General features: G+C 34.6%; 1 protein-coding gene across 2 annotated transcripts in view; it reads right to left on the bottom strand.

The window, feature by feature from the left end:
• LOC148946661 (large ribosomal subunit protein mL55-like) overlaps nt 1–23,252 on the bottom strand; it is a 195,048-nt gene that overhangs the window by 95,135 nt on the left and 76,661 nt on the right. For both annotated transcript variants that reach the window (XM_089096317.1, XM_089096315.1), the window contains exons 6-7: nt 14,703–14,823; nt 10,961–11,064 (exon numbers count right to left, since the gene is read on the bottom strand). In XM_089096317.1, coding sequence (XP_088952443.1) covers nt 10,961–11,064; nt 14,703–14,823 — 225 coding nt within the window. The remainder of the gene's footprint in view (nt 1–10,960; nt 11,065–14,702; nt 14,824–23,252) is intronic.

The raw sequence follows: 23,252 nt of genomic DNA, 5'->3' as shown, positions 1-23,252 counted from the left end.
CAACAGGTTATGAACTCAGTTGCATTGGCAGTGGAAAAGCTATGAGACACTGGTAACACCAATAAACTTCTTTTCCCCCATACAATCACCAATCAACGTCACATAGCCACCGGCTCTCGTAGCTATAGCGATTCATCATTTATCAATGGAGAAATCCCATCAAAATTGGCTTTAGCCTTTGTGAAGAGTGGCAGTGCCGATGGATCCTGGACTGAATCCCCACATGATTTTAATTTTTTGGTCTATCTAGCCTTGTGTGCAAAGTGAATGGTATTCCACTGTACACTCTATCATTTGACAAAAAATCCTATAGAATCATGACTCTCAACTATTTGAAAATGGAATAACCAATTCAATGTTTTCAAAAAAACATGGGGGTAATGTATTGGATTTGTCTGGCACACAGGATATGAGCATAGTACGAACAGGGAATGTACGTTTAGAGTGTACATTTGCCGATGCTCTGACTGAGAGTATCACGCTAATATAACTCAGTCAATTTGAAACATTTTGAGAAATCAAACCCGACGGCAGTGTTCTACTAGACCTAGCACCATGAACACATACCAAATAATCGATGTATTTAGTATGGATCCATACATGTCCCAGTACAAGTCCTATTGCATACCTTCGGACTTCATTGAAAAAATTCCAAGTGTTAACAATACCCTAATCATTGTTAATAGCAGTCCATCGACTTTGAAGACCGGTCATTGGCTATGTATCTTTCAAACAGTGAAGAATATCAAATTTTTTGATCCTCTTGGCCTATAGTATAAATTCTACGTTCCATACATCAGCAACTTTATTGAAAGCAGTGAGAAAACTATTATTCAAAATCACTGAAGTGAACAGGATTTAATGACTAAGACATGTGGCTTTCATGCACTACTCTTTTTCATGTTCAGATGTCGTGGCTACAACTACAAGCAGTTTCTCAACATCTACGTTGACTTACCTCGATTGAACGACTTTCTAGTGGAGAATACACTTACAAGTTTATTTAATATTAATTTTAGTATCCTGAGAATAAAATGTACTAAAGATGTATGTGAAATTGTTTATTAATAAAAAAAAAATTATATACAGGATAAAAACGACTTTTTTACTCTTTAGATTTCATCAACTACTAGGTCTTTGTCAACAACAACTAGTGCAGGTAGATTATCTGAATTCACAGTGTACTGATCCTGATGTACTGCAATGTCAGGGTCACATTTTCTACAGTAGAGTGTGACTTCACTCTTGTCATACCTCTTTGTATAGTCAATGATACTATTGTCATTCATTCTATAGAACTCACATGTTTCAATTTGCTTATTTGAAGCAATTTCATAAACAGTGTTCTCAAGTGTCGAATCACATTCCGTCACAACCAAATAAAAATCAGTGGGCTTATAATCATAGCATCCATTGTCTTCAAAACAATGACTTAGAAACCATATTCTTTTGTTGTTCCAACAGTTGAATCGTCGACCCGGTTCCTCCTCTCAGAACAATCTAAAACCACGACGATACCAATCTCGTAGCAATAAACTAAAATCACAGTTAGGATTCTTTCCAATCATACCGGGATATGTATTCTCCCACTGCTTACATTTATCATAGTGACAATTGGAGCATAGGTGACCTCTAGGATGAGAGTCACACACTTCTTCAAGACAGGAATTACAACCTTTAATTTGTACAGCATATCCTCTATTCAATTTACACGGGCTGCATAATCTACACTTTTCATCATACTCATCAATCATTGTGCAATTCTCACATGATGACCAGCTGCCCAGTGTGTACATACATAACGGACATGTATGGAACATTTTGTCATGTGTTGACACTCTCACTGCCACAATGAAACTGAGCTAGCAATAACAAAAATTGTCTGAGACGGACAGAGAGAGAGGATTAAATCATCCTTGAGCACCATCTTTCTTATGAAAAAAATCCTAAATTTCTAAACTAGTGTTTAAAAGCATATCCACAATATCATTTGGCCGTTTTGTGATCAATATATTAATTAATTGTGTAAATGCATTTGGACCACGACGTAGAAGCTTCATACAATAGTCTAATTATGGAGAATCAGTTTTCATTATATCGACAAGCATTCCCCGAGAAAGTATCTTCCTTTGAATAGACAGCTCTAGAAAATCGTCATCTAGAATCAAACGTTTTTCCATAAGAACTAGATTCCTCATGATTCGCTCTTACTCGAATCTATCCATTTTTTAGAGTCCTAACACTCTCACAACCAACTTCAGACTAACCAGAATTTTTCAACTCTAAAAAATATACGCTAGTCTACTATAGAAAAAAAAAAATATCATTGATTTAGAAACAATTTTATTGGACATAATTACAATAATAATATTCACTGATGCATTTTGTTCTCATCAATATATTTCGATAGGACATCTAATGCTGACCGAAGTTTATTTATACGGAGAACATTCACTTTTCCAGCAAAACATAGCTGCTCCTCCTGTTTAAATTTGCTTAATGATATCACATATCTAGCATACATAGTGTCCCATTCAAGACATAGTCCACAGTCAGCGGTTATTTACACAGCCACATTGGGTACTCGTATATCGTTGCTGCTGTTCCCGACACAATACTGTTTATCTATAAATATAAATTCACTGATCATTTTTCTTCACTAATGCCCTCTAAAGTAAACCATTCTTTTTGAGTTTCATTCGCCTACAATTACTAGTTGTAAAGAAAAGTACTCCTTTTATTTCAATCCCAATAATCAATTAAGTTATACTCACTCTCTTTGAAAAGGTGTAATGTCTTGTAGAAGTATTACCTATATGCATGGGGATAGTCACTCTCTTTGAAAAGGTGTAGAGCTTCTATAGAATAACGTAGAAATTCCTAGGGGCCTAAGCAAATCCAGAAGGCGCATACTACTAATATAAGCCCACATTAGGACCAACAGAGAAGGCAATGCATCCTTATGGGATAGCTAATATTGATAATTCTGGTCCGCTCTTACGGTTACTTAATGGCGAATCATCCCCAAGTCTACTCTGATTATAAATCAGTAGAGTTTAGTCAAATATCAGGTAGAGTGTATATCAGATAAAACACGGTCTGATAGTAGAAATCAAATAGAGTGAAGTCAATAGTCCCTTATATTCAAATTAGCCTACACGTAGATTGTACCAGGAACTAAATAGAAATAATATTACGAAAAAAATAAAAATAAAACGAGTATAAAAGCCACTAAAAAAATATCTATATTTTCTTTTTTAATCGGTACATAAATAAGACCAAGTTTGCCTTCAAATATATATTGCAAGTAAAAATTATTGGTGTCACTTTCTAACGCTAAATTATATGCTCTAATCTGAACTGACATGATAGGCTCCTTAAAAAATTTTGTTTCCAAGAAAAAATGTAATTTCGCAAATGGTGTAGCCTACTGACAAGACTTAGCCTACTGTCAAAAAGAGTAACCTTCAATAAAAGAAATAAGTAAGGCCACATAACTTTTAAATAGGTGTAGTGAACCTAATTAAATTATACATGTTTGGAATCAGTATTAGAAGGTGATTCTTTTGATTTGTATATTTAAAGAATACATTTCGGGGGGATAATTAAAAAAAAAAAATAAAAAAAACCAATAAATTAAAAAAAAAAACGAAGGACGTTAGTCTACTGAAATAGGGTCATTGGAAGCTAGCAAATTTGGGGTTGAGCTCAAACACTTCTGGCCTCTCGTTGTTAAGTACATGCAATGCATCTACTAACCTTTGACTCTCTGAGGTGACACTTTCAGTCGAATTTAAAAAAAAATTGTTTTTGAAGAATTTTAAAATACTTATAATAGGAAAAACAGCAAGAGTTTACATTAAGTGCGCACTACATGTACAAGCTAGCTGTTATCTTGTTATAAATAGTAGAAGATTTAATAAATTAAACACTTACCAATAAGGACGGTATATATAAACAAGAAGCCGTAGATAAAATGGGTCACAATCTAAAAGTATAGCACAGCGTAAAGCAAAGTTTTTTTCTCGGGTATAATTAATTTAACATATTAAATAAATTCACAACAAACCATTAACAGAAATAACAGGGCGAGGACATTGCAGGTGAAAAACCCCAATGAAAGGACCGTTTGCATTTGAAAACAAAAACTGCTAAAAGTCTTGTCATTGGGGGGGATCCACCAAGCTAATCAAATTGATATTAGAAATATCGGTCAAACTGGAGAAGGTGTGGGCTGAATGTTCGGGTGAAATTCCACGTGCTAAGAAAAAAAAATGGCATGTGGGGAATTTTACTCGGACACTAAACACATAAAACTCGTAGAACATGGTAATATTCAAAATATCACGAAAGAGACAAATTACACTCAATGACTGTATAAAACTAAGGCGCTAATTAAACTGAGGAAAAATTCCAGACACGAATAATATATAAAAAATAAAATTATAGGGAAACCGCAAAAAGATAAACCCTATATCTAAACAACTTTTAGCATGACATAGGCACTAATTTTTGGTAAAATACCACAGACATGGAGTATGTGTCTGCGATGAAAACCACACAATTTTGTGGGAATCAGGATATCGTAAAACGTAAATTTTTATGAATAAATGAGAACTAGAAATTTCGGAGCAAAACTTAATTAAAAGCGTTCAAAAAAAAATTTGCTGAAAAACTACAGTACTTTTCTAACACAAAAACTTTCGAAGAAAAAAAATTTGAATAATGTCAAAAAAAATACAGGTTGCAAAAAAATTAGACAAATACCCCCCCCCCTCTTAGAAATATGGAGATAATGAATTTGATCATAAAGGCCAATCAGCATAAAAACTTGTTAATGGAATATATAAATATAGGCTTTAAAAAAAAAGACATATTTTACTGAAAAAGCGGGAAAAGACTAGAAAAAACCCTTAGGCTCCATTGAAATATCGAATCAAAAAAAAAGAGAAGGGTTCGAGTTGAAAATATAGCGAGACGGAAGTGAAGTAAAAGAAATTGGGTGACAAAAGGACACAAGTTGGTCGAAATTTAAGGCAAGACCACTTAAAGTTGGTAATTTAAAGCAAAAACAGTTGTGTTCGATTATATTTCTTAAAAAAAAAACTACCGTACGTAAAAAAAAGAAATATGGAGATAAGGATATATTCCTTTGAAACGAACCAGCTTTTTAATAAAGAGAAGAGCCTACGGGAAGATTATAGCTAAAAATAAAGAGTGCAGATATACATAATATATTGTTGTGTTTCTTGTTCTTCATACACCTATTAGATTGAACAGAATCACAAGGGAAACTGCTTTTGAACCTACCAGACGCTTTTTAAGGTGATCAAGCACCAAATAGATATTACTGAGATGAGGGCACAACAAAAAGGTAAAAAGTCAGAAAATTCTATCTCAAGCTTTTTCAAACTGATTCTCAAGCTACAAATTTAGCTATTGTTGAATATAATTTTGAAAAAAGATATATATTCTTTTAGAAAAGGATAAGCCTTAAATATGTGAATTATAACAATTAAACCAAGTATTATGCAGAAAAAAAACTGGAATCGGGTTTTTGACAACCCTTGATCACACGTAGTGCGTAGTGCATAGACGTTGTGTGAGTTTTTTTTGCGCATCATAGCGCATTAAACTGTAATTATATTTGCAAACTCGTGTTACTAAGAAATGAACAATAAATCACTCCCCGAAAAAAAAGACTTACCTAGATGGAAATAGAAAGAACCACTTACTATAAAGGCTTAGTAGCCTATACTTGGGGATATTTTATAACTACTATCGTGGTTCTGGGATTGTTTATATGGGGTCTTAAATTTTGGTATAATATGAAACATCAAACCCTCGGGGGGAAGGATATAAGAAACCCTGTCTGCGCAAAACCATAATCTAACATTAAAAAAAAAAAAAAAAAAAAAACTTATCTACAACCGCAGACAATTCGATTGGCACTATGATTTCATGAATATTAAAGTAAAAGAGAAATCTATGATTGATATTGAAGAGATTTTATTACTGTGTCAGCAATAATACTTGTTACGAATGTAAATAAATTCGCAATTCGAGTGTTTACGGGGAAAAAAAAGAGTTATACCACTTTTTAAGTTGCTTTGCGAAAAATCGACGTTTAAAAAAAAAAAATGCTTGATGCTTTAAAGTATTTTTGTTACTTAACATAATTGTGTAAGTTATTACACAATGCTTATATATATATATATATATATATATATATATATATATATATATATATATATATATATATATATATATATATATATATATATATATATACTATGTTTTTATCAACTTTATGTTTTAATTAGTGATTTAATGTTTATGTAAATGTTTGACCTCGAGTCAACGTGTTAAAAAATTTTATATGTGAAATAATCAGTTTAGTATTAAGTTTGAAAGAATAATCAAGCAAGAAACGTAATGTTTTGATTTAAGCGGGTTATTATTTTTGGAGTAATTAAAAAAGTGGAGAAAGTAATTAAAAGTAATTAACTTTCGAATGCATTGATATATACGAAAATTGAGTGTTCCATTCTGCTATATATGCAAAAATATATGCTTTATATGTATACTGATGTGGATATTTATTTTAGATACAGCATTAGCTATTTTTTTTGGAAATCAAATTTTTTCGTGGCATCTTTTCGGATCCATTTTTCCTTCAATCATATTTTGACACATTTTTGGGAAGTAACAAATTTTGAAGACACTTCAAATATCAATTAACTGAAATTTTGGAAACTATAGCAGTAATACAGACTTTACTACAAGTTCGTCCGAAAGTGAGATAAAAACAGAACTTAATTTAGGCCTAGAAAATGTGCTACATAGCCAAATGGCTTATGTTATTGAAATATGTGAAAAAGCTTTGTGCTGAAAAAAAAAATATATGTGAAAATTTAAAAGTCAATAATGTTATATGTAATTTACCCAAGGCATTTCTAAAACAAAAAAATAAACGGTATATCAACCATATCACACAGATAAATTAAATTATTAATGGGAATTAAATTTAAACTCAAAAAAATTCATAAAACTTTTCTAATATAAATCTAATTTAAGCAAAACCACTAATATTATGTTTGGGGTCAAGTAAAACAGAAGATGCATATGAAGAGGGTAAAAGAGTAATTGTCAGTCCTAGAGACAGATAAAAAGAGAAACAAGGATGAATTTCAAATTGAAATCCTTCGACAAAAAAAAAAAAAAAAAAAGGACATGGCTAATAATGGACCAGAAAAATAACCCTAAGGAAACCCATTGAGGGTAGATGCACATAATGACCCAAAGATGGCAGCAAAATAGCTTTAAACGAAATTAAATTGTTTTGAAGGTAAAATGTTGTGAATTGGGAAAATTCTTCTTTAAATGGGGAGTATTGTGGTAAAGCTCTCTAATTTAGTTAATTATTAATTTAGTAAAAATATATAAGACGCAAATATGAAGTTTTGAAATACCACTTTTTATTAAGATAAGTAACATATCCTGCTAAGTTCTGTTTAACGGGAAATTGAGAAATTACCACTTCCTAGCGATTACGTGGGAAGGTGTGGTTGATAAAAATGTATATAAGATACATTTTATCGGAAGGGAAAATCTTATACTAACTTTATGCCAGACTGACCTCTGGTCCGTTGTTTTAGAAATACTTTGGAACTTTGTCTTATCATTGTAAGTGTCTGTATCTATTTATATATTATTGTTGTTTTATTGAGACTTGTGGTCTACGTGGAACAGCCAGTCCCAGTAGACAGAATACATCCGATTATATTATATGTTAAATGAATAAAAGTATTGTATTTTCGAAAAACTCTCTACGATCTATTTTTAGCCTCTCGAACATATCCAGTCGGTACGCCTCATTAGTTCGGTCATATCCTAAGGCACGCTACCAAAGTTTAATTACCTTAGGGCCAGAGTTTATCTCCCCTATAAAGGGAGAATAAAGGCATCTACGACTACAACCCCCAAAATACCAAAGAATAACACTTCACAACACTGGCAAGTGTCTGAATTAGCAGACCCCCCTCCCCCTAACCTTGGCACATATACTTTGACCAGGCATTTGATTCAGTAGACAGGAAAGCTTTAGTTGAAGTCCTATCCTTGAGCTGTATAGCCGATAACTACGTTAAAATTATCAGTCCAATATACGAGAATAATTTCACTGTGGTTAAGGTAGGAAGTAAGGTTAGTAGCTGTTTCGGTGCGGAATTAGGAGCTAAGCAGAAAGAAGAGATTCTTGCAGTACCTAATTATTGTGCTTGTCCGAAGGAGAATTCGTGGGCCGTACGTAGGAATTATGCTGGGGAGCATAATTTATACATACATATGGGAATTCAAACAGAAATACCTTCGGTGACAAAATATAGTATGTCGAGAATCACAAAAACTGAAGAAGTTTCTAGAATAAATTGTCAAAATAGCACTAAGATGAACACATGTGGTCAGACAGCCATCACAGTTTGGATCGAAATTTTACATTAATCTCATGTAATTCGTTGTTTCGATGAATATAGTCAGCACCAATGTATCTACAAAAATGTCAAAATTTAGAAAAGAAAATTTAGAAATTCTGCCCAGAGTGACATCATTACTTGTGAAGGCCTAAGCAAGCGGAAGGAGTCGGCAAAAAGTAGACGAGACAAGTTTTTGCTAGCTAAAGAGTCTTTTTTTCGCTAGTAGCCCATACACTAAGCTTGGGTGATATTTGAACATTTAAATCAACTGAACTGAACTTTAACAATTAACCTAGCACAGTGGATTGATGCTCTGCTTGGCAATATGGGGCCATGGATTTGATTCTCGCTGCAGAAAGGTTGGGCGAGAGAGTTTCTACCTGTTTTTATAGAAAACACCTAGCAACTGAAACACTGAAAACTGTCAGACCCTATGCGCCATCAACAGCTCTGGAGGAACTTTATTCTTTCATCCTTTTACAATTAAAAAGTAGCCATCCAAGATGAAACATACTGCACAGAACAACAACCGCTCTGAACATTTTTATAATTTTTTCAAATGCCAAAAACAAGGTTTTTAGCGGTTTTTGGAAACGGCTCTTGCTAAAAGTTTTATTTGAGAAAAAATCTGCAATAAAATCCAGCGCGTAACTGAAGAATACGGCTTTTTTTTCTTGGGCTGCTCTCCTTTAATTCTATTGAATAAACATGCTTTTATAAATGTAGAAAATGGAAATAACTACACCAGTGGAACCTTTCTCACTTTCTAACTCACTTTTGGAAAAAAAAGGATATCAGCCACCTTATCTTGGTCACTAAAACCTGGGATAACGGAGGACTAAATGCAGACGGGGGTGGACGGGGTGGGGGTGCTGGTGGTAAAACTCTCTTGGTCCTAGATTACGATGAGTACACCAGATGAAAATGTGAGTGAAACGTAACTCGATTCAAACAAGAGCTTAATTCAGCTGATCGAAAAAGAATAATTATTGAAGATGTTATGGTGTAACATATTTCAAAAGAGAGAATGCAATTTAGTGCATAATTTGTAAAATAAGATTAAAAAGATTAGGAGTATGAAGAACAATACTGCTCGCGATAAAGTATGCTAATAGTTGGTGTGAAATCAGGAGTTAAACCAGAGTTTAATTTAGTCCAAAGAACAGGTAAAAGCTATTGGAGAACCAATAATTAAATGGGGAGGAAAAAGTTTCTAGAATTAGTTAATAGAGAAATTTTAAGTGTAGATAAAAACGAAAGGAAAATGCAAGAATCGTAAGAAACTTTAAGAGGTCAAGTTGCGAGAACAACTTTGAAACTCAGTTAAGATCTTTAAGATCTTACGATCTTAAGATCTTTAAGATCTTAAGATCTTTCAGTTAAGATCTACTTTCTTTTAGAAACCTATATGTTGTTTCTTTTCATTTTTCAGACCACACTGAGGAAGGGAGAAAATGGACCACTTTAGGAATGCCGCTTATATTATTAATTAAATAGTTACATAATATCTAATTAATTGCTTAGATAAGGAATAAACAAGGATAGTAAGGTGACGTTAGGTAATGAGGATTTTGACCAAGCCAAAAGCTTCATTTATCTAAATAACATTATTTGTAAGGAGCATGCCCTATGATCAAAATTGACATATTTTTCAGTAACGTTTTAGAAGAAAATCAAATTCTCTCCAGTTTCGGATCGGACAGACGAACTATACGAGATTTTTTAAAATTCTAGATCTACGTCATATAGACAAATGCATATCTGATAAAGATATATGAAAAAACAGGCATAATTTTGGAAACAGCCAGTTAGAAAACCTACAAATTAATAAAACTGAAACAGAAAAAAAGTATTGTCCTTCAAGAATTTTACCAGTTTTCTATCTTCTCTCCAAATATAATTTCTTATTTCTTATTTCTTGAAGAAATGCATTAACTGGTAATCAATTATAACAACGATCAGAGTATATAGCAACCAGACATCTGACCTTTCATCTAACCATAATTTGTTATCAAATTAACTGTGACATTGAAGGAGAAGGAGAAAATGACTCTCAAACTTTTTCAAAAATTGTAGATTATTCCAAAATGTAAGGTAAAAAATTAGAAAATTATGTTCATGAAAAGGTTCATATTAGGCAAAACCTTTTAAAAGAAATTCCTTTAATGAAAAGAAAAAAAATCTACATTAGTTTTGTCAAGCTTCACTGGACTGTTTCGAGCTCGACTTCTAACGATCGGGTTCGATTTCGGGTTCCAACATAATTGGCTTCTTCTCAAAACACCAATTAAAGTAAAATCATAGTGAATAGGAATAGGCTACTGTTTTTTTTTTCATATAATAGACTATAGGCTATTGGAATAGGAATAGGCCATTCATATGATAGGAATAGGCTATTGTTTTTTTTTATATCTACAAAGATCTAAAAACAGAAGAAAAACGTGCCTAACATTACTGGCAATGCAGCTACCTTACTGTTTTCTCACCTGTAATATTAGTGGCATCTTTTCTTAAAAACTCCAGGGCAGAAGGATGATCGTGTTCAACTGATTGTGATACGTCAATAACATAGGCCTTTCCGTTAAAGTACCTGTGGAATACACGACTGATAAGACGCGCATAATAATACCAGAAAAACGAAAAAATATTGATATATTTCGAAAAATATAAATATAAATAGCAGAAAACGAAAAAATATTGCTTGCAAATTAATACCTAGATAAATTTAGATTAATGCCTAGAAATAATCGTGCACATGGAGTAGAGAGCTCTATTTTTTTCCTCTGAGATCCCCAAACTTAAAAATTCAGTATATTTTATTTTAAAATGTTCCATACAACAAAATACTACCCTTACTTAGTGTAAGAGCTTTTAAGTATTTTTTTGTGTATACTGCATGTTAATAGAAGATGATCTGGAGGCTAAGCCTATGTCAAAGAACAAAATACATGCAGTGCTGATCAAAGAAGATTGGATTAGATTATACCCAATAAGAGGCTAACCATAGGAGGTCAGAGACAAAGTGCATCTACTAGAAATTAATAAACGGAAAATTAAATAACGAGTGTACGTTTTTTTCCCTTCTTTAGTAATTCCAACGAGTGTACGTTTTGTACCCCTCTATATCAGCCTTGCCCTTGAACTATTCGTCTACCCTAATCATTTATCAAGTAGAGGTTACTAAATGACACATCCCACAGGCGGTTCATCTTGGATGCATTAAGCACCTTTGGAGGCCAGGAGGAGGAAGATAAAGTCATCTTTGGTTTACTCTTGTTTGAAATACCACGTTCGCCATCTTTTTCATCCAATCTCGTAACGATAAATGAGTCAAAATATGTTGTTTTTGTGGGGGGGGGATTTTTTTGGAGGTTAAACATCGGCATTGACGAAAGAGGTACAAGTCTCTCTCCTTTCAGCGAACCCAACAAATTTTTCTTTCAGTATAGGAGAGAGAGGGAGAAGGATAAGGCACGAGGAGAGAGAGGGGGAAGGAAGAATATGGCGATTAGATGAGCAAAAAGTAAATGTTTACATATTATTCACATTAAGATGAAGGGGAATTCAGAGCAATGGCTTCGATTCACAAAAACTTAGGGGGAGGGGGCAAAACTTATTTTTTAAAATCTGGTGGGGAAGCAATTAGTTTTTTTTCAATTTGTTCAATGAAAATCCCAAAAAAGGCATTTTCAATGAAAATCCCAAAAAAGGCATTTTCAATGAAAATTCCCTCCCCCCAAAAAATAGTATCATAGGCAGCGCGCTAGCGCTGCCTAAGTAAAGAACGATGTGGGCACAATGTGTTGTTTTTTTTATTTTTTTTTCTCCATACCCGGGCACTTCGTATCGAAGCAGTAATCATAGAAACATCGAAAAGGGCTCAATCGATTGCAAATTGGAGTGGCTAGTGCCCTTTTTAATAGTCGAAAGTGATTAGTGGGCAACTCGCGCCCCCCCCCCCCCGCCCATCATTCACACAAACACATCCAATCAAAATTTTGAGATAGCCATTTTGTTCAGCGTAGTTTATTTCCAGATAGAAAATATGTTTTTGAGGAGGACACTCCCCCAAAACCCTCAGGGCAAGGGTGTTAAGATATGCCCTGGGGATATATAAGGTTTTTATAGAAGGCGTTGTCGTAGAAACTTCAAATGAGGTTCATTCGATTGGACATTCAAAGGGCGAGTTCCCTTTTTAATAGTCGAAAGTGAATGGAGGGCAACTAGCCCCCCCCCCACGCCCCTCATTCCCCACAACACACCCACTCAAAATTTTGAGATAGCCATTTTGTTCAGCGTAGTTGATTTCCAGATAGAAAATATCTTTTTGAGGAAGACACTCCCCCGAAATCCTCAGGGCAAGGGTTTTATGCTATGCCCTGGGATCATATAAGGTTTTTATGGAAGGCGTTGTCCTAGAAACTTCAAAACAGGCTCATTCGATTGGAAATTTAAAGGGCTGGTACCCTTTTTAATAGTCGAAAGTGATTGGAGGGCAACTAGCCCCACCGCCCATCATCCCCCCAAACACATCCAATCAAAATTTTGAGATAGCCATTTTGTTCAGCGTACTTGATTTCCAGATAGAAAATAGGTTTTTGAGGAGGACACTCCCCCACAACCCTCAGGGCAAGTTATGAGGGGTTTTAAGTTATGGTTTTAAGTTATGCCCTGGGGGCATTTAAGGTTCTTATAGAAGGCGTTGTCGTAGAAACTTCAAAATAGCCTCATTCGATTGGAAATTCGAAGGGCTAGTACTCTTTTTAATAGTCAAAGTGATTGGAGGGCAAATAGCCCCCCCCCCCACCCTTCCCCCAAATACATCCAATCAAAATTTTGAGATAGCCATTTTGTTCAGCGTAGTTGTTTTCCAGAGCGAAAATATGTTTTTGAGGAGGACACTCCCCCACAACCCTCAGGGCAAGGGTTTTAAGTTATTCCCTGAAATATTTTTCCTTGAAAAGACTATGTAAATATAAAACGAAAAGAAATTAATTAAAAAAACTTTTTCCACAAAATAAGTTTTTCAAATAAAAGTAAAGAACTCCATTAAACAAAAAATTAGCAAAAATAAAATCAAATAATCTACCAAGCTCGAAACTACCACAACTCAGCATCGATAAATAAATGAAACCCAAAACGAACAGAAATTACAATAAATAACCGAGTCAAACTCAAAACGAGCAGAAAATAACACAAGTTGGGCACAAAAGCCTTATGCCTTCCCAAGGCCAGAACAAAATTTGCCCTTAACTGAAAAAATACAAATGAATGTGCATTGTCAGTTTAATATACATATACTGATATTTAGAAATCGAAATGTTAAAATTATTTGATTAATTAAATTTATAAAAGTAAAAACATCTATATTTTTTCAGTAAAGTGCAAATTTTGTTCTGGCCTTGGGAAGGCATAGGGGTTTTGAGCCCAACTTATAAAATTTCAGCTCGTTTTGAGTTTGAATCGGTTATTTATTGTAATTTCTGTTCGTTTTGGGTTTCATTTATTTACCGATGCTGATTTGTGGTAGTTTCGAGCTTGGTAGATTATTTGATTTTATTTTTGCTAATTTTTTGTTTAATGGAGTTCTTTACTTTTCTTTGAAAAACTTATTTTGTGGAAAAAATTTTTTTAATTAATTTTATCAAAATCTAGGGGCAGGATGTGGGTAGGGCGCTCCAAGGGTCTGAAACTGATATCCTAAAAGCGCTCTGCCCACTATGGTCAAACCCAATGTGCCTGACTGGGAATCTACGTAAGACAACTAAGGGCGAAATTACTGACGAATTGCAGAAATCAGAGTGACAAAATCGATTTATCTTCGTGACAAAAATGACCTTTCCTTTATTGCCATGCAATTTATGACACAACGCCCTTACGTTTTTTTGTGTGTGTTTATTCGCTTGTTCCCCCTCCCCCACCCTTTTGTTCTTTTTTAACGTCTCTTTTAATTTAAAAAAAATGTATTTATTTTATTATTTTCAGTCTAGTTTGACCAGTTTTTATCTTTCTGACTTTTTAATTCTTTCTGACTTAAAAATTATTATTGATTCTGATTTTTCTTTTTCGTTGTCGTTTTGATATTCTTTTTGCCACTTTTCCAGTTTTCGTATTTTTCAATGATATTTTTGACTCAGTAGTCTGAATTCAGCCCTTCGGGACTTGTGATAGTAATTTTATTAAATAAATATCTTATCAAAAGAGAAAGAAACTGAGAAAAAAACTTACAAAATGTTAAATTCACTCAAATCAGCATGCACAAGGTGACATTTATTGTACATTTGTTGCATCATGATTACCATATCTCTGTACAATTCTCTTGCTTTAGATTCAGATATATCAGCATCCTGAAAAAATATACATGGAATATATATATATATATATATATATATATATATATATATATATATATATATATATATATATATATATATATATATATATATATATATATATATATATATATATATATATATATATATATATATATATATATACAGGGGCATCGTTTGGGGGTGGCAGGGGGGGGGCGGTTGCCCCCACCAATAATGTGTAAAGAACAAATATTATACATCCCTTGCCCTTTGAATATCCATATATGGACCCCTCTTGCCCCCCCCCCCATTAAAAGTGCTGGAGATTCGCCCCGGTATATATATATATATATATATATATATATATATATATATATATATATATATATATATATATATATATATATATATATATATATATATATATATATATATATATATATATATATATATATATATATATATATATATATATATATATATATATATATATATATATTCAATATCCTTCAGCACATTTATAAATAGAAAGAGAGCATGCTCTCTGCTGCCTCACTGGTACTCAAACTGGCTAATATATATATATATATATATATATATATATATATATATATATATATATATATATATATATATATATATATATATATATATATATATATATATATATATATATATATATATACGTATATATATATATATATATATATATATATATATATATATATATATATATATATATATATATATATATATATATATATATATATATATATATATATATATATTAATCGATCCGCCTTGGCGCAACATGTGTACGAGAATCCACACCATTTCATTTTGTTTGACGAGGCCTCTATCGTTGCCCCCGTTAAAGGTCTCACGCAAGTTTTCAGGGAGGCAGTTGAAATAAAAAAGCACATTCACCAAAAGGTAGCTCTCAATAGAGACACTGGAGAAATTTTTCTAAGTCCCATTTATGACAAAATTATTAATTCTGATCGTTTTTACATACATCCACAAAGTTATATTGTGCAATCGAATAGAGTCTCCGATAACAATCAAACTGGAAAGCGATCAGCCTTTAAAAGTGCTTTACGCAAAATGAAATTTTGAAATGCCATTTAGACTTGTGTTTTTTATTCAGTTACCCTTTCACCGTTACTAGGAAAGGGTCGTCCAATTTTAGTTTGGTGTTTTTATTTTAAGGTTTGGTTTTCACATTTTTATAAGTTTTATTATGCACTGAGGACGGTCAAGAGGAGGTCTTGACCGAAATATTTGCATAATTCTTCAATTTTTTCACTGTCTGTTAATTGTCCTCGTTTTCTTTCTTCGCGATTTTTTGTTTATCATGATTAGCCAGTGTGGTCTCAGAAATTATTTACGACTAGCTTACGGGGAGCTTTTGACCAAGTCTGTTCTTAATTATTTTGATTTGTCTAAAAAACACGCCAACCTTATTAATCAACAAGAATTTATACAGCGTTGTAGAGCAAATATAATTCTACTTAATTCTATTCGTTTCCATATAAAAATATGCTTACTCTCCGAAAGGAAAGTTTGGTTTTTGTTTGGTTTTACGCATTTGTCTCAATCTATAAAAGACCAAAAAAAACGACGATTTTCACTAAGACATACAATTTCAAAAAATCGACAATTTATACAGCAAAAACTTTCACCGACGGATTTTAAGCAGATATCTAGAATAGCTCAGAATACTTTCCGCCACGACTTTTGTGTGGCTAAGGCTCGTTTATCAGAAAAGTTTGAAAAATTAGAGTACGAAAAATTTCAGAATTCCAGATGTTTTCTTCCGCGATTTTGTCCTGGTCCGGCCATTGAGAACCTATCTTCTAAAGTTCTTACTCCGGAAGAAACCCATGTTTTGTCCAAGGGACCTAAATTTTGCCTACCTCAAACACAAGTGAATTTCGCAGAGATAGTCTCCAATGTGGAGGCGGGTATATTTGGTTCACGTGGTGATGTGGAAAATCCAGATTTACTTCGAGGAGAGGTGGTTAAGAATATTCTTGATTTCAGTCCATATTCCCCAAGGTTAACAAATCAGGAAACACAAATTCTCAAAAAATTAAAAAAAGACCCAAACATCATTATCACCAGGGCTGATAAAGGAAATAAAATTGTTATCCTTGATAAAACTTCATATAATACAAAAGTTACAGATATTTTATCCGACACCCATACTTACAAGCCCATAGATTCAGACCCCACCGAGAAGTTCACACGTTTAGTACGAAAGGAGCTAGGAATTTTGCAAACTGAAAGACTTATTACTCCACAAATGTATAAATTATTTTACCCTAAAGGTTGTTCAGCTCCTAAATTCTACGGGCTCCCAAAAATCCACAAAGATGGAGTCCCTCTACGCCCAATTGTGGCTTCTTATAGCTCTCCGACTGCCAAATTGGGGACATGGTTTTCAACACTTTTTCGCCCCCTTATGCAAACACAAACTTCATACATAAGAAACTCAGTTCACCTTGTTGAAAAACTAAAAGACATTGAAATAAAAAAAGATACAATTTTGGCCAGTTTCGATGCCATTTCTATGTATACGTCTTGCGACATTAAAAAATGTGAACTAGCTCTTCAAAGGAAATTAGAAGATAATATTGATCAAATAGACTACAAAACACTGGATATAGAGACCATTATGCGTCTCGTCCGTCTTTGCAATAGTTCCTCCTCATATTTCCGATACAATAATCAATTTTTCACCCAAATTAGGGGTTTACCTATGGGTACAAGTCTGTCACCATTTTTGGCAACTTTTTATATTGAATTCATAGAAATCTCTGCTCTGGAAAATTTTCCGATAAAAGACCTTTTCTGGTGTTGGTTTGTGGATGATTTTATATCTCTGTGGGAGCATAGAGGAGGGAGTCACTTAACTCCTTCTTAACTCATCTAAACACTTTGGACTCTAACCTTCAGTTCACTTTGGAACTAGAACATAACCACAAACTTCCTTTCCTAGATGTTTTAATTTTCAAAAAGTCTCCTGGCCTTGAATTTTCTATTTATAGAAAGCCTACGCATAACGATAGGTATTTGCATTTTTCCTCCAACCACTCTCCCTGCATAAAAAGAGGAGTTGTTATTTCTTTGGTTGACCGACTAATAAGAATATGCTCAGAGCCTCACATAGACTCAGAATTGAACTATATTAAGGACATTTTATTTTGCAATGGCTACCCTATAAAATTACTTGAGACCATTATAGACAGAAGACGAAAAAAGGCAGAGGGGAGGGCATCAGGTCCACAAGCCCCAACAGATACCGTCCCATTGGTGGATGATAAGAAACTTTTCACTCTTCTACCCTACATTCCAAAATTGAGTGACAAATTGAAAAGAATCCTTAAAAAACATAAACTTAGCGTCGCCTTTAAAAATTCAAATATTACACAGAACTTTTTTAACAACGGCAAAGATAAACCAGCCCCATTCTGGGTAGTGGTGTTTATAGAATTCCTTGTTCTTGTGGCTGTTTTTATGTTGGTAGAACCCAACAGCAATTGGGGGAGAGGTTATCTGAGCACAAGTCCTCAATTGACAAGGCAATGAGGTTACGCCAAAGGCCTGTGGTTTTTGATTCCGCCTTGGCGCAACATGTGTACGAGAATCCACACCATTTCATTTTGTTTGACGAGGCCTCTATCGTTGCCCCCGTTAAAGGTCTCACGCAAGTTTTCAGGGAGGCAGTTGAAATAAAAAAGCACATTCACCAAAAGGTAGCTCTCAATAGAGACACTGGAGAAATTTTTCTAAGTCCCATTTATGACAAAATTATTAATTCTGATCGTTTTTACATACATCCACAAAGTTATATTGTGCAATCGAATAGAGTCTCCAATAACAATCAAACTGGAAAGCGATCAGCCTTTAAAAGTGCTTTACGCAAAATAAAATTCTGAAATGCCATTTAGACTTGTGTTTTTCATTCAGTTACCCTTTCACCGTTACTAGGAAAGGGTCGTCCAATTTTAGTTGGGTGTTTTTATTTTAAGGTTTGGTTTTTACATTTTTATCAGTTTTATTCTGCACTGAGGACGGTCAAGCGGAGGTCTTGACCGAAATATTTGCATAATTTTTCAATTTTTTCACTGGCTGTTAATTGTCCTCGTTTCCTTTCTTCGCGATTTTTTGTTTATCATGATTAGCCAGTGTGGTCTCAGAAATTATTTATATATATATATATATATATATATATATATATATATATATATATATATATATATATATATATATATATATATATATATATATATGTATGTATATATATATACTCTCTGAGCTTAAATACTGATATTACAGTTGTCCTACCATTCAACTATAAAAGAAATAGAAATTCAATAAGTCTATCCGGCTCTGAAGTTCCTTTTGCTAGCAGCTTTACTTACCTGAGTATGCCTATTGGAGACAATCTGAAAGAAACTGTAGATCTGGCAATGAAAAATTATGCTAGTAAGATCCAGGCTGCGTATGCATCATTGACTTCAAACTTGTCGTATCTGAGTAGAGTTGTGGTATAAACAACAACAAGTGCCCTGGTCTAAACAACAACAACAACAAAAAATAATGCACTATACCCACATCGATCTTTACAATAAAAATGTCAAGCCTTCCAATCACTTCCGACTATTAAAAAAAGCACTAGGCCTTTCGATTTCCAACCGAATTAGCTCTTTTTGAAACATCTATGACAACGCTTTTTATAAAGACCTTATATGCCCCCAGGGCATAAATTACAACATATGAAGTTAAGAGAGGAAAGGAAATAATAAATGAAAAATAAAACCAAAAAAAAGTGAGAAAACGAGGATTTTGTCAGCCAGTGGTAAAAACATGAAGACGAAAAACAAGCAAATATTTCGACAAGGACCTCCGCCAAGTCGTCTTCAGTGCTAAATAAAAAAGAAAAGAAAAAAATAACAAAAATCTAACCTTTTGGAGTTTACTGTACAAGATATGAACAGACACCCAACCCTAAGGTTGTAATGAAGTACAACCCTTACCCTCTGCGCTGTTAGGGTGGTTGCCATCCTCTAAGACCTAATTTCCAGAACTTTCAACTATGTTAAACAAAATAGCTATCTCAAAGTTTTGATCAAATGTCTTTGGGGACTTGGTGGGCGTGAAAGTGGCGTTAGTTGCTCTCCAATCACTTTCAACTATTAAAAATGGCACTAACCCTTTCAATTTCCAAACAAATGAGCCCTTTTGAAATTTCTATGACAACACTTTCAATAAAAATCTTATATGCCCCCAGGGCATAACTTACAACCCTTGCTGTGAGGATTGCGAGGGTGTCATTCTCAAAGACCTAATTTCCAGAACGGTCTACTACGTTGAACAAACTGGCTATCTGAAAATTTTGATTGGATGTGTTTGGGGGAATGGTGGGCGTGAGAGGGGGGTTAGTTACCCTCCAATTAAAAAGGAAACCTATTAAAAAGGACAGCAGCCCTTTCAATTTCCAAATGAATGAGCCCTTTTGGAGTTTCTTCAACAACGCTTTCAATAAAAACCTTATATGCCCCCAGGGCATAACTTACAACCCTTACCCTGAGGGTTGTAGGGGGGGGAGGGGTTGTCATACTCAAAGACCTAATTTCCGAAACTTTCAACTACGTTGAACAAAATGGCTATTTAAAAATTTTGATTGGATGTGTTTTGGGAAAAGGTGGGCGTGAGGGGGGGGATCAATTACTCTCCGCTCACTTTCGACTATTAAAAGGGACAATTTCAATTTCCAAACAAATGAGCCCTTTTTGAAATTTTTACAACAACTTTTTATAAAAACCTTATATGCCCCCAGTGCATAACTTACAACCCTTGCACTGAGGGCTCTGAGGGGGTTATCATCCTAAAAGACCAAATTTCCAGAACTTTCGTCTACGTTGAACAAAATGAATATTTCAAAATTTTGATTGGATGTGTTTGGGGAAATGGTGGGCGTGAGAGGGTGGTTAGTAGCCCTTCAATCACTTTCGACTATTAAAAGGGCACTAGCCCTTTCAATTTTCAATTGAATAAGCCCTTTTTGATGTTTTTACAACATCGCTTTCTATAAAAGTCTCACATGCTCCCAGGGCATAACTTACAACCCTTGCTTTTGGGGGGAAAATGGGCGTTTGGGGAAAAAATGGGCGTGAGAGGGGGGTTAGTTGCCCTCAAATCACTTTCGACTATTAAAAAGAGCACTAGCCCTTTGAATTTCCAATCGAAAGAGCCCTTTTTCAAGTTTCTACGACAAAGCTTTCAATAAAAACCTTTTATGCTCCCAGGGCATAACTTATAACCCTTGCCCTGAAGACTGTGGGGGGAGTGTCCTGCTCAAAGGTGTAATTTACAGAACTTTAAACTGCGTGGAGCAAACTTGCTATCTAAAAATTTTGATTGAATGTGTTTGGGGAAAAGGTGGACGTGGAAAGGGTGTTAGTTACCTTTGAGTCATTTTCTACATTTAAAAAAGTCACAAGCGATTTCAATTTCCAGTCGATTGAGCCCTTTTGGAAATGTTTAGAGAGCGCTTTCTATAAAAACCTCATATGTCCCAAGGGTATAACTGAAAATCGTTGCGCTGAGGGCTGTGGGGGAGTGCCCTCCTCAAAACGTAATTTCTATCTGGAAATCAACAACGCTGAACAAAATGGCTATCTAAAAATCTTGATTGGATGTTTTTGGGGAAAAAGTGGGCGAGAGAGGGGGGTTAGTTGCCCTCAAATCACTTTCGACTATTAAAAAGGGCACTAGACCTTTGAATTTCCACTCGAATGAGCCCTTTTTAAAGTTTCTACGACAAAGATTTCAATAAAAAATTATATGACCCCAGGGCATTACTTATAACCCTTGCCCTGAAGACTGTGGGGGGAGTGTCCTGCTCAAAGGTATAATTTCCTAAACTTAAAACTGCGTGGAACAAATGGCTATCTCAAAATTTTGATTAGATGTGTTTGGGGAAATGGTGGGCGTGGAAGGAGTTTTAGTTGCCTTCCAATTACTTTCGACTATTAAAAAGGGCACTAGCCAACGCGTTCTATAAAAACCTTATATGCCCCCAGGGCATAACTTACAACTCTCGCCATGAGGGCTGTGAGGGGTTTGTCATCCTCAAAGACCTAATTTACAGAACTTAAAACTACCTCGAATAAAATGGTTATCTCAAGATTTTGATTGGATGTGTTTGGGGGAATGATGGGCGTTGGGGGGGGGGGGCTAGTTGCCCTCCAATCACTTTCGACTATTAAAAAGGGCACCATCCCTTTGAATTTCCAGTCGAATGAGCCTTTTTTGAAGTTTCTAGGACAACCCCTTCAATACAAACCTTACATATTTTCAGGGTGAGACCGAAAGCCCTTACCCTGAGGGATGTAGAGGATTGTCCTTTTCAAAAACATAGTGTCTATGCGGCATTCAACGATGCTAAAAATAATTGTTATCCAAAGATGGTGATTCGATGTGTTTCGGGAACTGATGGGCGTGGAAGAGGTGTTAGTTGCCGCCCAATTATTTTTAATCATTAAAATGCGCCCTAAGACGTCCAGAGTCCGATTGGACGTGTACTTTTTAAGTTTTTCACAATATTCTTCTCAATACAGTGGAACTCGTTGCCTAGGAAAAAAATAATAAACAGTATATAGTGCCAACATTATTTGGATATGCCCCCATGTCGTAGTTTAAAACCTTTGTCCTGAGGTTTGTGGGGGAGTGTCCTCCCTAAACACCTGTTTCCTATCAGGAAATCAATTACGCTGAAGAAAATGGATATCTCAAAATTATGATTGGATGGGTTTGGGGGAATGATGGGCGTGGGGGGAGCTAGTTGCCCTCCAATCACTTTCGACTATTAAAAAGGGCACTAGGTCTTTGAATATCCAATCGAATGAGCCTTTTTTGAAGTTTTTGCGACAACGTCTTCTCTAAAAACCTTATATGTCCCCAGGGCATAACTTACAACCCTTGACCCGAGGGTGGTGGAGGAGTGTCCTCCTCAAAAACATATTTTCTATCTGGAAATCAACTACGCTGAACAAAATGGCTATCTTAAAATTTTGATTGGATGTGTTTGGAGGAATGATGGGCGTGGGGGGCTACTTGCCCTCCAATCACTTTCGACTATTAAAAAGGGCATTAGCCACTCCAATTTCCAATCGAATGAGCTCTTTTCGAAGTTTCTACGACAACTCCTTCGATACGAAGTGCCCTGGTATGGAAAAAAAAAAACATTGCTGCCATCATCGTTCTTATATGCCCTCAGGGCACAACTTAAAACCATTGTCCCGAGGGTTGTGGAGGAGTGTCCTCCTCAAAAACATATTTTCTATCTGAAAATAAACTACGCTGAAGAAAATGGCTACCTCAAAATTTTGATTGGATGTGTTTGGGGGAATGATGGGCGGGGGGGGCACTACTTGCGCTCCAAGCACTTTCGATT

This window comes from Artemia sp. Qi Xiang Cuo, chromosome 11 (genome assembly GCF_049724085.1).
Source record: "Artemia sp. Qi Xiang Cuo chromosome 11, ASM4972408v1, whole genome shotgun sequence".
Taxonomy (NCBI): domain Eukaryota; kingdom Metazoa; phylum Arthropoda; class Branchiopoda; order Anostraca; family Artemiidae; genus Artemia; species Artemia sp. Qi Xiang Cuo.
Note: the sequence above shows the minus strand (reverse complement) of the source record. Positions and strands in the feature narration are given on the sequence as shown.